The sequence below is a fragment of the Idiotropiscis lumnitzeri genome, chromosome 12, assembly GCF_059441095.1.
Source record: "Idiotropiscis lumnitzeri isolate Australia: NSW breed Sydney's pygmy pipehorse chromosome 12, RoL_Ilum_1.0, whole genome shotgun sequence".
Taxonomy (NCBI): domain Eukaryota; kingdom Metazoa; phylum Chordata; class Actinopteri; order Syngnathiformes; family Syngnathidae; genus Idiotropiscis; species Idiotropiscis lumnitzeri.
In genome coordinates this window covers 6,735,301-6,751,281 of record NC_142402.1, presented here as the reverse complement: position 1 = coordinate 6,751,281, position 15,981 = coordinate 6,735,301, and the positions used below count along the sequence as shown (strand labels likewise).

The window sequence follows — 15,981 nt, the reverse complement described above, 5'->3', positions numbered from 1 at the left end:
TTTCAAAAACCTTCGAAAACAATTGATTAAACTCCACTTAAATGCATCCCCAATAAGGATAAAACAAGCCTCAGGATTTTTAAACACAATCTGTCAAGTGACATCAAGTCTAGCTCCTAAAGACAACCTCTCCAAAGCGTTGTCGGGTTATCGACATAGGCTAGTGACTTTTTATTTCAAGCTTATCAGTAGTTTGTCCTGCCAAGATTTACAGCTCAGCGAGTCTGCACAAAATAAGACTCTCTTTTTTTTTTTTTCGTGTGAGTGTGTTGGGTGGTTTTGGATTCCTACTTGAGCACAGCTCCCCGTAGTGCCTCCCGCTCTCTGGCTTCTCCTTGGTCCTCTCCAGCTCCAGAGCACGGAATGATGTCAGCCTCAGTATACTGCGCTTTACCATACTCCAAAGTGTCGTCTCCATCTACGTCGAGGTCTGCGTCGCTCTCTGCCCCACTCTCTTTGATACTACATGTAGCAAAACCGGTGGCTTTTTTTTTTTTTGGGTGGGAGGATGGAGTAGACAAAATGGAGAGATACGTTAGATTTAACAAAATAACTACATTCATTTACATGATTTGCAAACAAAAGCAACATAGCATGTGCTTTTAAGTTGTCTATCGATGCTAATTGACTATTCTGATGGGCAAATTGTCTCACTTGTACTGAATGGAAATCAATACTTTACAACACAATAAAATGTTGCTCACTTTAGATTGTGGAGACTAACAACTGTTAGCCTATTGTTGGTGACCTGATGATGATGGAGACCTCAACAATCAATCCTGGCAAGACGACACGGTTTGTGCGAGCGCGCGCGTGGCACATCTATAAACCTAGTGATAAACGACCGGACAAATCCTCACAGGTGCATTCAGCTCCACTTAGTCGCAAAGCCTAGTGTGTGCGCGTGTCCGTCACTTAGAGAAGACTATTCAGCGTTTGTTTGAGACAGTCTGTGGCTCTGTCACTTAAACCCCGTCTCTACGACTCCTTCAAGGTGTGTGTCTGTCTCCTTTACCAAGGTTGCGGTCTGAGTGTGTACTTGGGTCTAAGAGTGTGAATGATGCTCAGACTGCCAATTCGCACACTTGAAGCCGTGTGTGTATGTGGACTTAAGATGTAACCTGTGACAGGCTAGACAGCCATCTTATTTAAACCTGTCCCAATTTCTCTAAGCGCACACTTGGACTTGTGTGTGCTGTGGGTGAATGCGAAAGAGAGGTGTGTAACACCATGGACAGCCTTGACAGTGTTGACAGCCATCTTATTTAACCTGCACTCCCAGTGTACAAGTCTCAGCGCAACGCTGGGTATTTTTCAACCAACCTGCTGGGGTTTGTACTCAGAATTCTAAAGGGTTTCAGCCTGTGATGCCTCTACAGATACTACCAACGAAGCTGAGTAAAGTGTCTCTCAGAAAATTCCAAAGGATGTGAGTGTGAATCAAATTTATACAAGTTATCAAAACAATTGTGTAATACTAATTTATGCAGTGGAACCCCAATGTACACATGTATTCTGTTGCATGAGTCCTGAGATATATTACTTTCAATCGAAACTCTTAATGTTACCCATTGAAATGAATAGAAACAAAATCAATCAATGAAACGCAACGTTAGCCATGGTGCATATTCTTCCTCGGAAATTTGCTAATTGTACTATTTTATTGGTTATTTCAATCTGTTGCTGGGCCCTTTGCAATCAATCTTATCAAGATGTTTTGTCATTAGAGTGGCGATTTATTTCGATTTAATTAGCCCCCTGAAGCCTCATTAATACTATCATCAAGGAGCTCTCGTACCTTGCACAATCTGAAACTCAGGCCGACTTTCACCTCTCACTGGCTGGTGCGTCCTTGAGCCTGCTTGTTAGCCGTTGCCAGACAGCGGCTGCTCTTTGCGCAAATGTAGCGCCATGGATTGCTCCCGACTTTTGCCACGCCTGCTGCACCCAAAGACTTTTCTTTCTCTTTTGACTTGTCTCTGTGTTTGTGTACACCTACATTAAGCATCTTTGGGTGTTGAGAAACATGCTATATACATTTGATGTACTATAATAACGATAATTATTACAGACACAGTGCAGACGGTACATTTAAGTCAACTGCAAAGGATCAACAACACAAATATCATGCTAATTTTTAGATATAATTTCGAGCAATAATTTAACAATATTTAGTTTGGTTAAATTATACATGACTGATGGAGCCAATGATGTTCATAAATCACAACATAAATTTAAAACGTACTATAGCAAGTGAAGCAAAATACATAAGATGCCTGAAAACAGTACAACCCAAGAGGCATATGATCAGGTTAATAATTTTTCAAAATAAATCCCACCCTTTCCAATTGACAGTGTGAGAAGTTCATCATCTGTCATCTGTCCTGTGAAAAACATGTATGTCCAATTTTGTCTTTTTTTTTTTTTTTTTTAAACGTTCACGTTAATGGATGTGATACAGAATCTGTTTAAAAAAAAAAAAAACAAAAGCAAAAAAAAAAAATTGTTCTTCCACAGTACAGCGACGATACAATAACGTAATATAAACACAAATGTCACCAGGAAAAATATGCAGTTGTACAGGCGGTGCACTGAGAAGTGTGGGGCCTATTTGTTCCTTATGTGTGTGTTAAGTCTTTCCAATGCTTCTATCTGTCCCTCTAAGCAGTCTTGGCAGGCCAATCTAATCTAGCAGGTTAAGGTCAGCCCCACTCTAACTGCCTTTCACTCACATTATGCACTGTCACCCTTGACCTCCTTTTTATCTCCCACCACTCATCCTCAGCTCCTCGTAACTAGTAGTTTTATGAATGATCACCTTTTCTTCCTCGGTCTTCTTTGATTCTGACTTACCTTCCCAGTTCCCTTAAAATGTTAACACATATTTGCACTTAATTGTCCTCCCACCCAGCAGCGCTTCTCAATAGACCTGTTTCCAAGAATCAATAACAGTACTCAAACACAGCAATTCGTCTCATTATCACAGAATATCACGTGATATGCAGAGACAAAACAGTCAAATGATTCTCAACAAGCACGTACATGATATGAACAGATAGAAAAAGCGGCGATAGAATAAAGAAATCGCCAGACTGAACAAATCAGGTCAATCTATCTGACGTGCAACATCCTGTTGCCATAGCAATTATCAGGACCCCTCCTCCTTGAGACAGTCTGAGATGGGGTGTCAAAGGTCATCACACTATCTTTCTGCCCTTTACAGGTCAGAAGGAGGCACAAGAGACGAGTAAAGGCACAAAGATATGACGGACATCTTTGAAGTCAATTTACAAAGAAGAGATTTCTCCACATTCTGAAGCCCACTTGGCCCTCTCAATCGGAAATAATCCCCTTCTTCTCTTCTGTCTCTCAGGACGGGCTGATATCAAATTTAAGGATTTCTCGCTGTCTTTGTGCCACACTTCAATGATATTTGTTGGTTGGCGGCTTGAAAAATATTGGGAGGGAATAAGTAAGAACAAATAAACAAGACTTATTTCTGTGTGCAAGAATTTGAAGTTCTTGACCTCAGCCCGATCAAACAGATTTTGTTCTAATGACAAGAGAGATTGTCAACTTGGCCCTGGTTTAATATCAGTAACTGTAGATGTCACAAATGCTCTTCTAGGTGCATGACAGACTATAAAATCTCGGAGCATAAAGTATAGAAGAAACACTTGCCATGTACTTCACTCCTATTCTTGCAGTATAATTACCAAAGTACAAATAATTTTCACCTTATAGAACAGATCTGGGAAAAGTAGGGCCTGCCCGCAGTCTCTGACGGACCCTCACCGTGACCATTAACACAAAGTAAACCATCAAATTTGCGATGCACTAATTCTGAAAGTTATGCTTTTATTTTATGTGCACACATGTGGACGATGGCACAGATACGACTTGTGTCTGTAGCCTTGCCAACGTTGCTCCTTGTTCGCTATATTTAGTGACTTTTCTGCAGTATTTTTATTTCCCGCATGGTGGAGGCAAGATGGCCAAGAAGATTTGGCCTGACAATACTATACGCAAAGCTAGTTTCATATACTTTATGTATTGAGCACATTGCACAAGTCATTACTGTATCGGTATACATCACTGTCAATAATATATAAAATTAAAAAGATTACTTTGAAATTCTAACTGCATACTATACCTCCACACAAAGCAATTTATTGAACTGAGACAATGTGTTTTTTTTCTAGATAATTATGCACAATATAGATGAAGTTGAGGTTTGCATGTTGGCTTGGCCCTCAGCACTTACTTTGTTCATGTAGCCCCTTTGTTAAATGAATCATTAATATGTTGGCGCATTTTCTGCAATGTGGATTTTAAATTATGTCCTGCTATGGAATGAAAGGGATGGAAATGAAAATGTCGTTTATATGATTCATCAATCCAAAACAAATCAGACAGATTGATTGTTAATTGGTCTGTGTGCCGCCAACAACAGTGCTTGGTTGGCTCTAGTTTAAAGGACTCCCAAATCATTCCCAGGGTAAGTCACCCTCTTCAATCCATGATGCAGCAAATAAGATGAGGACTACATTAGCATTAGCGTGATTATTTGATTTTTATTTTAAAAAGTTGTTAAATTAGTTGGAAACGTTACACGATACAGCTGCAAAGTCGTTTAGTTGGCTACACTTAAGACGTCACTTCTCTTGCTCGCTTTTACATCCGATACGCGTGCACATGAAAACAAAAGAATAATGTACACATACTTGAAGTTTTATTGTGACTTTATAAAGGCTCCAAAGGCCGGTGAGAGACTGGATGTGGCACATGGGCTTAGATTTGCTCAGATGTGCAATGAGTCTAAAAGGTCGCTTACTCTGCGGGAGGAAAAGAGCAGCAGACCACCCAATCTGGTGCTCATTGGAAAAACACCAAAATTGTTACATGCGCCCCGGCATATAGTATATATTCTTCTGAATATAATGTATAGAAGTCATATCAAGGTGCAAGGGAGGTCTTTTCAATCTAGCTGAGCCCCTGCGAGGCACATTGCGAAGTCTTCAACTTCAGAGTTGAATCATGAACTGAACTTGTTTGATTCCCTCCTGCCTGACTCTTTTGCTTTGACAGGACTGTGTTTCCCTTCTGTCGTTCATTCCTCATACACTGAAAGGGAGGAAAGCTGGACAAAGAAATCGGCTTCTCATCCTGCCAGCTGAGGACACTCCAAACGTTTTTCCTCGAAAGATTCTGTGCCTTCGCTTGGAATCATTGCTTCGCTTTCATGACGAAATCCACCTTCTGAGCTTTTAATCCCCCCCCTGTGTCTGTGTGTGTGTCTCCAAGCTTTTCAAGTTCTTCTCCCCAGGCCACATCAGTTATCTGTGCCACATCACAAGATCCCTATTAGAGAGCGGCAGAAGGGTCCAGTGTCTGCTTGTTTACCAACACTCAAGAGCATGGGTGGGCAAACTTTTTGATTGGCGGGCCACAGTGGGCTCTAAAATTTGACTGAGGGGCCGGACCAGGAGCAGATAGATGGAGTGTTTTGGTAACCTCACCTCATCGGAGAAAAAAAATACATTTCATTTTAAATGAAAGAAAACAAAATCATTGCAACAATATATATATATATATGTCTTTGAAAAACCACAGTATTTAGAAAATAAAACAATAACAAGGTTTATTCATTTAATTTTTTCCAAGTTCGGCGGGCCGGATTAAAACGTTTAACGGGCCGCATGTGTCCCCCGGGCTGTAGTTTGCCCACACCTGCTCAAGTGAGTCAGACAGATGGAGGGAGTATGAGGAAGATGGATGCCTAACCAGGATAGCCAACTCCAACCAACCACTTGTGCTGCTCTTTAGTGTAAGTATATATATATATATATATATATATTTATATATATATATATGTATGTATATATATATAATTATATATTATTATTAATCTGCATTATTATAAAATTATTTTTTAGTGTACAAAAATCAATGGTAGAAATTTAAGCCCTTTGCTATTATAATTATTATGGCGCAGCAGCACTGTGCTATGATTTTAACAAGATGGTTGACGACACTTGACAGAAATGAAGACGTGTGTGCACATCCGTACCTCTGAAGCCTCCCTCCAGAAGTGCAGTTGCTCTGATCCTTTTTTGTCCTGCCCACTCGTACTCCTCGAAACCACGTCCACTGTCCCCATCCGCAGAGTCGTCATCACCTAACACACCCTCACGCTGAAACAACACAGGCATGTGTTCGTGATGCCATAAGATATTGTTTGTCACACTGCAAATTACACTAGCTTTGCAAGTCTTTTTTGTGGGCTTGTAAATGGAATCTAAGTGTGGTCACAATGTCTCCATATTGGAAAAAAAAAATTCTTCTAAAATCTACAAGTGAATATTAACACTACCGATTATGGGACAACCCTACTGTTCATTCAACCAGTGTAAAATGTGAATAGCTTGAACAGCATTTCCGGTTCGCTGAAAAAGAATGTTCAGCAAAGAGCAGGCCAGAAAACCAGCTGCCCCGAAATTAATAGAGATGAGATCAAATATTTGGTTTATTTGAAGATGTCAACATAGGAACGACAGACAAATGATTCATAAACATGGAGCGCAGCACAGTACAGTGTTGATTGGTGCACTGTTTGGAAATGAAGTGTTAGTCCGTCTACAACTAAGTTAATAATTGAGAGGTGATCTCACTCCACTACTGCAGAGGACGACAGGATTAAGTTGTTTGCTATACAAGAGCAGCATGCCAATGGTTAAGATGCACAAACATCATCAGGGATAGAAAGACATGTCCAATTTATTTTTAAGAGGTTATTTGAATTCTCTTAACAACCTTGGTGACTTATCCCCATACGATGTGTAAGCAAGTCCACCATTCAAAATTAGGATAGGTCGACGACTACAGAAACCACAAGGCGCTAGTTGGTCGATGCTTGGACTAATGCAGAGAAGTGAGTGGACAGCTTCGACAGGAAGTTAAGGAAGTGACAGGCTGTCCAAATGGAAGTTAGGCGGGGGCTCGGGGGCCTGGATTTTACTACCTGGATGAGGCATTGTTCCACATGTCTACTCATCTCCTCCTCGCTCCCAGCCAATGGGGCACTGCACAGCGGACATACCTGGCCCCCATCCTCAGGCTTCCTCCTCTTCATCTTCCCTATACGAGCTGGAAGTTAGAAAAAGACAGGACAATGAAAAATGGTTTGGTTTGACATGCAAAGGCAACACTAGTCAAGTCACAGGAGATACAGGCAGAGAGAGAGAGAGAGAGAGAGAGAGAGAGAGAGAGAGAGAGAGAGAGAGAGAGAGAGAGAGAGAGAGAGAGAGAGAGAAAAGGCAACAACCGGACATGACAATTTTGTCTAACCCATCCCATCCTTATCACACACAGCTAATTAGAAATTTAACAGAGCACAGCAGCCGTCATTGCTCCCAAAGATGCTTTTCCTTAACTGTAAATGGCACACGGGGACATTAATTTTTAGCAAGCTTGGGGGGAGGGGCCAAAAGGGACAGCGGCGAGGGAAATCAGGAGACAGGGAGGGGGTGAGACAGTCAAAGGCAATATGCCATTACTGTAAGGGAGGAAAAGTGAGGATGGGAGGGGAAAAAAACATGATGCTAATAGAGGGGAACATTGTTAAATAGAGAAAGGGAAAGGCTGCTAATTACGTTCAGCAAGGATCTCTGCCCGTCCTCCTAACTATTAGGCCCAACAAGAGATGAGTCCTGATTCCACATGAAAGCAGAGAATAAGTAATGTTGGGTGACGCTTACATTTTAGAGCAATTGTCATGTGCTATAAGAAAGGATTTCTCTAAAAAAAGTACAAACTATTAAGTCCAGACACTTAAATCAAATCAATCTCCATAAAGATAAAATTGATCCAAAAAAATAACCTTAAAAATGTCTCGCTTTCATTCAAATAATTAAGATGAGTTATGATTAGAGCCTGAGTAAGTTATCACCTCATTGCAGCATATTGCCAATATATTGACATGGACAAAATGTATTTTATCCAATCAAAGTTCAAATTATGATCAGATGCACCGTTTTCATGGACAATAAAATATTGATCTGATTAGGACTTGTGTGTTCATGCATCGCGCTTTTGATTGGAGCAAATTATTTTGACATGCGCAGATTGGCCAGTGTGGAGAGTAGTAGAAGAAGAAGCCGTCGCAACTTCCGTGACAACAAAACATCGCTCGGCCCATTTCCACCTAAAATGTTAGCATTGTTTTGTGTACTTTTTCCGCTTGCATTGTCACATCAACACTTCCTAAAGGAGCTGCAATGTATCCTCCAGACCGCACTTTTCAGTTCAATCTTGCGCCCGCCATGTTTTTCGCTCGCTCGACTTCTACTGGCTTCCAGGAATAACAGAAACACGTATCCCGATGTTGCAGTCATGCACGTCAAAGACATTTTGTTCCAAAATTACAGACTAAGTGTTTTCATGCGATCTGATCGCCTTATAAATTCACATAAACTACCCCTCTTATTCTGAATAAAATCTTGAGGAATGGGCTTGATTGAGTAAGACTATTCTGAATGGGGTGTGGACATGAAGCATTTTTATCCCGATTAGGCTTTTCAATAGAGAATAGAATTGTACTTTTTTTTAAATTAATTTATTTATTTTAACAAACCCACAAATTTGCCCAGTAAATCCTGGTAAAAATTGATCTTATGTTCCTAATGGGTGACGGAGGAAAATGCAAAAAGGAATTCACGAAAATATGAATAGTAAAATACCCAAAAGTCAATTATCTCATCTGGCACCTTAGGGATTCAAGCATATTTTGGGAGGGCCAGTGGCCCTGCCTCCCTGCTCTTGCACCGCCAGTGGGCCAGTGCCATTGTTTTGTTGGTTCCATGGTTGTGTGATATTGAGAGTGACTCACAAAATAACGTATTTTAAAGGTTCTATTATTGACAATCGAGAGTCGAGACTATTTAAAAATCATAAAATTCACCTGATCCTTTTTTAAGACTTAGGAAATATTTAGTTGATGAGATTTTAATGAAAATCAGGGACCTCATCAGAGTTCAAAGTCAATCAAAAATAATTAATTGATAGCATAAGCGATGATGTCATAGAATATAGAAAGACAAAGACAAAAGCATACAATTTGAGTGGAACACTGGTATCCTGGTAAGGTGCTTTGGGAACCATATTGAAAACAAGCGACATTCATGCAAAAAAACACTGAAAACAATCTCAGGCTGGATTTACACTGCAAATCTGATATCTTCTGATCGGAATTAGGACTCTGCCAAATGCAGATAAAATACAGAATGGGGCCCTGCAGTGTAAATGCAGCCAACAAAACGAGTTATATTTAATCAATAGGATTTCATTCATCCAATCTTTAAAATGAAACAACAGTGCCATTCAAAAAAAGAGATCTAGGAACACATTGCTTGACTTTCATTGACCATATAATGTGTCAATCAAATGAGAACGCAAATGTACGTACCATTCAGCCGTGTTTGTCTGTTTGCGCGAACTCGTAAAAATGTCTGCAAACAGAGGAAATAACACAGCGGAAAAATACATTAGATTCCCAGAAACCAATCGACTGAATATGCAAGTACAAATGTGGCTTTATGGAGTGGGATTGTTGTGGATACGAAGAGGTTGAGCGCTCAATTCAAGTCTCTAACCTACTTCTCGCTTGTTTTCCACCTCTTCCATTCCAAACGGGCTCTTTGCACAGGCGCTAAAACTTACAGCGGGAACCCGGATGTGTGTGTTTCCGGACACCGCACACGAGGGTCAACATTATGCGGCATCTATATTTTACAGCGGATGGGAAAGGATTGAAACTGGCGCCCGTTTAGCAAACTGAAAGCAACATACGACGCCATGTTGGCTTGTTGTGATCATGTGACGTCCGCAAACGGAAGTGTAGGGGGTAAACTGTTGGTGTGTATTGTGGCCACTAGAGGGAGCCACAGGGTGTAATTCGTGACCAACTCAATCCAGTGGCGTGCCACACTCGGCTATATTCCTCTTTTAATTACTTTATAAATACACTAACTAGTTTAATAAGTACATTTTAAACTTGCCGATATACTTGGTTATAACCTATGACCTCCTTCCTTGTTGCTGCTTGTTATTGTAGTACACCAACGTCTTTGGGAACTAATTTAAAAAAGGCTTCAGTTCCATTTTCCATCATGTGTTGCCTCATTTTGGTATATATACATGAAAATGGTGACACAGCAGACAACTGGTTAGCATATCGGCCTCATAGTTCTGCAGCTGTGGGTTTAAATCCAGGCTCCAGTATAGTTTGGATAATCTCCCATCATGCCTGCATGGGTTTTGTCCAGGTGTCCTCTCACATTCTAGAAACATGCATGGTCGGTTAATTGGACACTCTAATTTGTCCATAAGTGTAAATGTGAGTGTAAATAGTTGTTGTTGTCTATTTTTGCGCAGCGATTGACTTGTGGCCAGTTCAGGGTGTACCCCACCTCTCAACGAAAATCAGTTGGGGCTCCAGTACAGCTGCAGCCCTTGGAAGCAAGATAGCGAATGGACAGATGAATATATAAATTGTATTGGGAAATGGACCAATTGACCAAATTGATATTGAATTAACTTAAACCATAAAAAAGTAGCGCGTCAGTCCAGGAAAACGCAGGTTGCTGCAGAAAGCGGAAATGGGCAATAATGATGAAGTGTGGATACCTTGTATTGAAAGGCGGGGCTCGCGCCCATTTAATTGTTGTTGTGCATCACTCGCGTACATTTTTACCTCAATCTTAAAATTGGTTAATATGTTGTATGGTTAAAAAAAAAAAAAAAAAAAACTAAATGTGTATATATGCTGTATTATTTTTACTTGGCCGCAGCCAGCAGTGTCTCGCTCACTTAAAATCCAGAAATTGATTTAATTTGCGTGTTTGAAAGCTACTCTGCATTTTGATTGTCTATAATTTGCTATGTCACCCCATCGTGCAACTGCAATTCAGCTTTTAATTTCCGATGCGCGGCCACTCGTCAAATCTTGTGGCAGAACGCCCACACTGCCTTGTGTGCAGTAGCATTGCTTACTGTGAGGTGGCCCTAACTGAAATGTGCGCACAAGAAGACTTACAAATATAAATGAGTTATATAGTAGTAAATATATAAGTAGTATTAGTAATAGGGCTGGTGGGAGCAAAATACACAACTCAGGTTTACTAAACTGAAATACTAACGGTCTGAAAGTTCAAATTATGTGCTGACTAAAGCATCCTCAGTCATGGGTTGAATGCCCTTTCTCTGACACAGCAACACTAGGCAGGAGCTCAGACCATCAGACCATCATCCATCAACAACAACTGATGCCCTCCTCCTCCTCTGAGACCCCCTCCCTCCATCACTTTCAGGAGAGGCTGACTCCTACTACTATTATATCATTATCAAACACCTATAAGTGGTAGTTTGTTTTTTTTGTTTTTTTGTTTTTTTTAGGGTGGGGGGTGTGGTATGCATACAGTGTTGAGGCAGACTGACAGCTAGAGACAAAGAAGGTGGCAAACTGCCATTATGCTTCATTTTCAGGGTGTCCATTGACTTAATCATTTGTATAATATAAGGTGATTTCAGCAGTTTCACTTAATGAGAAAATGTACTTTACAGCTATGAGGCCTTTATGAGCTGTGTCATCGAGAACGTATGGCTGTAACGTCTGCGAGGACTTAATAGATCTTATTTTATGGTGTGAGGGGGGAAACCCACTTAACCTAAAGATATATCACAGCCTGTAAAACAAACGGAACAAAGTTTGATGAACAAAAGATAAAGCAAGTCAGGGTGAAAAACAGATAACACCAATTTTGGAAGTTGGTTATTCCAACAAATGGATTACTCATAGCTAAAATTCAGTGTGCATGTTAGAATTGTTACACTTTTGTGACATCTTGTTGGCTAATGCAGTTTCTCAATAATACAACACCTCTAAGTACATTTTGTGCATGTTTTTGTTTCCGTGCGTGTGACCTGGTATCTGTCCGAGTGGTGGGCGTCTTCTGACGACAACGGCGAGACGACAGGAGACTCTCCCTCACGCTTGATGTGCACTGATAACAGCATTGACTAGACAGGGAGAGAGATTAAAAAAAATGTAATATGTCCTCTGAGATGATTTGACTGTACTTGCACAACAATGCCCCATAAACTTGGAAATGATCAGTCCATATAGCTGGCATCGGGCAGAATCCTCGTACCTCCAAAATAATAAATTTTATATATATATATATATATATATATATATATATATATATATATATATATATATATATATATATCAACCATTAATTAAATCTACAATAACAAACCACATCGACATTGCAGTGTCTGCTCATTGGCTAAAATTTTAGTTCTCAATTTCTTTCAAGAATGTGCATGAATGCCCTTGTAAAATTTCAGGAATGTTCTTGCCTCAGATGTATGGGAGCGACGTGCCATTGATAACGACTGTAACCTGCTTACCTCTGTCTATAAAACGCCTTCCACTGATGAGAGTTAATGTTTATGAGATGTTAAGGGGAGTCAAGGAAGGAGGCGAGATTGCAGAGAGAAGATGGTGCTCTAACCAGGGGAGGAGGGTTAAACATCAAAATAGGTGGGGTATAAATGTCTGACACCAGACATTCATAAATCTGCCTTGCACACGCATACACACATACACGCATGTACAAAATTGGAACATAATAACAAAGATTAAGTGAATTCCTCAAGGAGGTAAAGTACAAATTTTGTCTAGAAATGAACAATCTTCATTATTAGCAGTGGCTTTGTTTCTGTTTTCACATGTGCCTGTCTATGAAATATTCGTATTTGCAGTCGACTCCCATTATTCCAATGGGACTTAAGGGCTCGACAGCGGTAATTTAATAACAATATGTGAGGAATGACCACCGTCCAGTTCTTCTGTCTGTAGTAAATTGGATTAATTACATTTCATGCCAATGCGTGTGTATAAGTGAGAAGTCCCATTTTTTGTTTCAGTCACGTATAAAAAGCTCAGGAATTATTTACCTTGGGAGCTCATGCTGTAGTTTTTAAATTTCTAAATATTTTTGCTATACTGTGAAGTGGATGACACTCACACATTTTTAATCAAATGTATTAAAAATATATTACAAAGATTCTAAGACTCGGAACTGATTCAAATTCGTTTGGAGTTTTTGTGCATTGCACGAAAGTGAGTATACTACTGTAACTTCTAGACAAGCAAAAAAAAAAACCCTAATGAGGAGGAACACTGTGGTTAACCTCTTTCCTCACACAGGTGGTTGATGTATACCATGGAGCGGATGGCAACATATGCCCCGCACTGGCCATTTCCACTCTCTATGGCCTGCTTCAGAATACTAAACAACAACGAGGAAATACAATGTCACGGCCCTCTCCGCTCAGCCACTCTCCTCTGCCTGCCACTCTCAAAACCAAACCCACCCACACTTTTGTGAGGACTGTTCCAAGCAAAGATCAGTTCCCAAATGGCCATGGCGTGACAAAAATGGGTCAAGAAATTTGAAGAGGACACTTAGATTGCATTTCTGTGCATTTCAGGGTTATATTTGACAGATCAAACTTCCACAAGGTATTTATTTATACATTGTCTATCTCTCTCTCTCCCTGTATATATATATATATATATATATATATATATATATATATATATATATATACTTTTTTCCCCTTCTGGGTAAATGTCTCAATGTCTCCCTTGTTTCATAAAAAAAACAAATTAAAATGGAAGTACACTGATCTCACCTTGGGAGTTCCTGGAGTGACTGCTCCATCCTTGGGTGAAGGGATTTTACTGCTGTGGGAGAAAGAAAGGAGACAAAATACATTTACGTTCAGTGAGGCTGTGTAATTACAGCTGAATCAACCATTAAATAGCCTTTAGCTGTAAGATCATTCTATAGTCGTTGAAAAAAAACACACAAACAAATACATAAAAACGAATTTCGGCATCAATTTGCGGAAAGATGTGTTGTTTCAAATAGATGAGTTGACTCTGAGGCATATGGCATAATAATAATCCCCCACCCAAAAATAATTTTTTAAAATTTTTTTTAAAAAAGTCAATCTCTACTACTTAACCACGAAAAAGGAGGGCTTACTATATAAATAAATATATATATATATATATATATATATATATATATATATATAAATATATATATATATATATATATATATATATATATATATATATATATATATATATATATATATATATAGATATATATATATATATATAAAATGTATTCATCCAGGGAGTTTCCGCTTTCACACTCGGAATGCTGTTTGTATATGCAATTTTTGCGTGCATCTTTGTGCATCGTGTGTGTGCGCGTGTGTGTGTATTTGTGTACGAGTATGTCATGTGTATGACAGCTTCACCTTCACCAACAAAGAGAATAAACATGGGTGACATAGTCAAGCTGCCGTGTAATGCCGGGAAATCAGCCAACAGTCCTCTCTCCATTTTTTTCCTCTGTGTTTCTGCCACCTCTCTCCTTCCTCTTTCTCTATTTTATTCATTACCAGGCACCTCTGCAGAGGCATCAACTATAACAGCCACCTCTACCTGCTTGTTGACGGTGTCAAACAGCGACAAGAGATGGCGGGGGAGGGGGAGTAGGGATGAAGAGGGGACAGTGGTTGAATGCCTGCTTGGATAGGAGAAAATTGCCACAATGACAGAGGGGGGAGCGAGAGAGAGATTAAAGTATAGGGAAAAGGTGAGGGAAAGAAAGGCAGTCTAGATGAAATGTAAGGACAAAGAATATGGGCAATGTAAAAAGAGACTAAGCAGACGGAAAGATGAAAGATGACAGAAAAGGAGAGCGGAGGAAACAGAAAGCAAGAGTTGCCGGCGCATCCTCTCATGCAGCTGCATGCATGAGTTTGCCCAGTTCTATGAATTTTTGATGGCCGAGGGTTATGGGGCTCGGAATTTCTGACAGCTTGCCATGTTAAAGTAAAGAGAAGAGTGTGGAAATGAGCAGCACATTAAAGTGAAACAAACACGAAGATTGACAGCAGGATAAGAGAAGGAAGAATGCAAGATGCAAGAAAAAGATATTGTGCAGGGCTAATGAGATGTGGTGTACACGTAGGAGAGACAGGCGAGGAGACCTAAGGACATAGTGGTGGTAAAAATAAGTACCATGGAACCTCGATTTAACAGACCAATGGACTCCGGATTTAATGGACAGCATACAGCGTCCCGTCCACTCAAAATACTCTCCAAATCCATTAGCTTCAGAATTAGCTTAAAAAGGTTTACAGACACGCCAATATGGCGGCCATGTTGAAAGTGGCCATGTGGCAAGAAAAGGAACGCATGACATTTGCTAATCATCGCCGTTGGCATGAACCTCAAATGGCGCGTGTAGTATCTACAGATTTATTATTTTTGTTTTTTCTTTAACGGAGAGAGCTTGTGTACACATCTGTAGAAAATGCCATTTTGGGTATGGTATACATTTGTTCTATGTCAAGCCATACTGTGATGGCATCCAATCGTAACAGAGATGATAAAGCAAGTAAGTGCACTAGCATCTAAATGCTAATAATTTACATCTATGTTAATTAAAAATTCAATAGTTTTTCCAGGAAGCAATTTGTACTCAGAAGAGTACACGACATCACATTTATGTACATTTTTATTTTATTTTATTTTATTTAATGTTGTCATGGGAAAATACTGACAAAGCGCACTTGCCAAGGGTGCTATTCTAAGATTGAAGACTGTTTCTTCTTTCTGTAACAATCAAAGCTTAGAATATCAACAATGGAACGAACAGAAAAGACAGTGACATCGGTAATGCAAAGCACATTTACCTTTGGTCTGTCATGAAAATTTTCATGAGAGTCAACGCTTATGTTTTTCTATTTTGGGAACTCAAGCGCTTCTTTCGTAAATCTCAGAGAGAATCCTGAGACCCAACCTAATTCTGTGACATCACCTTGAAAGAT

The 15,981-nt window shown here is 39.8% G+C and overlaps 1 protein-coding gene across 7 annotated transcripts in view; it reads right to left on the bottom strand.

Moving 5' to 3' along the window:
• rnf220a (ring finger protein 220a) overlaps positions 1–15,981 on the bottom strand; it is a 139,167-nt gene that overhangs the window by 14,277 nt on the left and 108,909 nt on the right. For 2 of the 7 annotated variants that reach the window (XM_088311188.1, XM_088311191.1), the window contains exons 4-9: positions 13,762–13,813; positions 11,980–12,075; positions 9,464–9,506; positions 7,022–7,146; positions 6,071–6,194; positions 292–484 (exon numbers count right to left, since the gene is read on the bottom strand). In XM_088311188.1, coding sequence (XP_088167314.1) covers positions 292–484; positions 6,071–6,194; positions 7,022–7,146; positions 9,464–9,506; positions 11,980–12,075; positions 13,762–13,813 — 633 coding nt within the window. Of the gene's footprint in view, positions 1–291; positions 485–6,070; positions 6,195–7,021; positions 7,147–9,463; positions 9,507–9,654; positions 9,883–11,979; positions 12,076–13,761; positions 13,814–15,981 lie in introns of those variants that run through there. The other 5 variants (XM_088311189.1, XM_088311192.1, XM_088311190.1 and 2 more) reach the window with 4 other exon arrangements.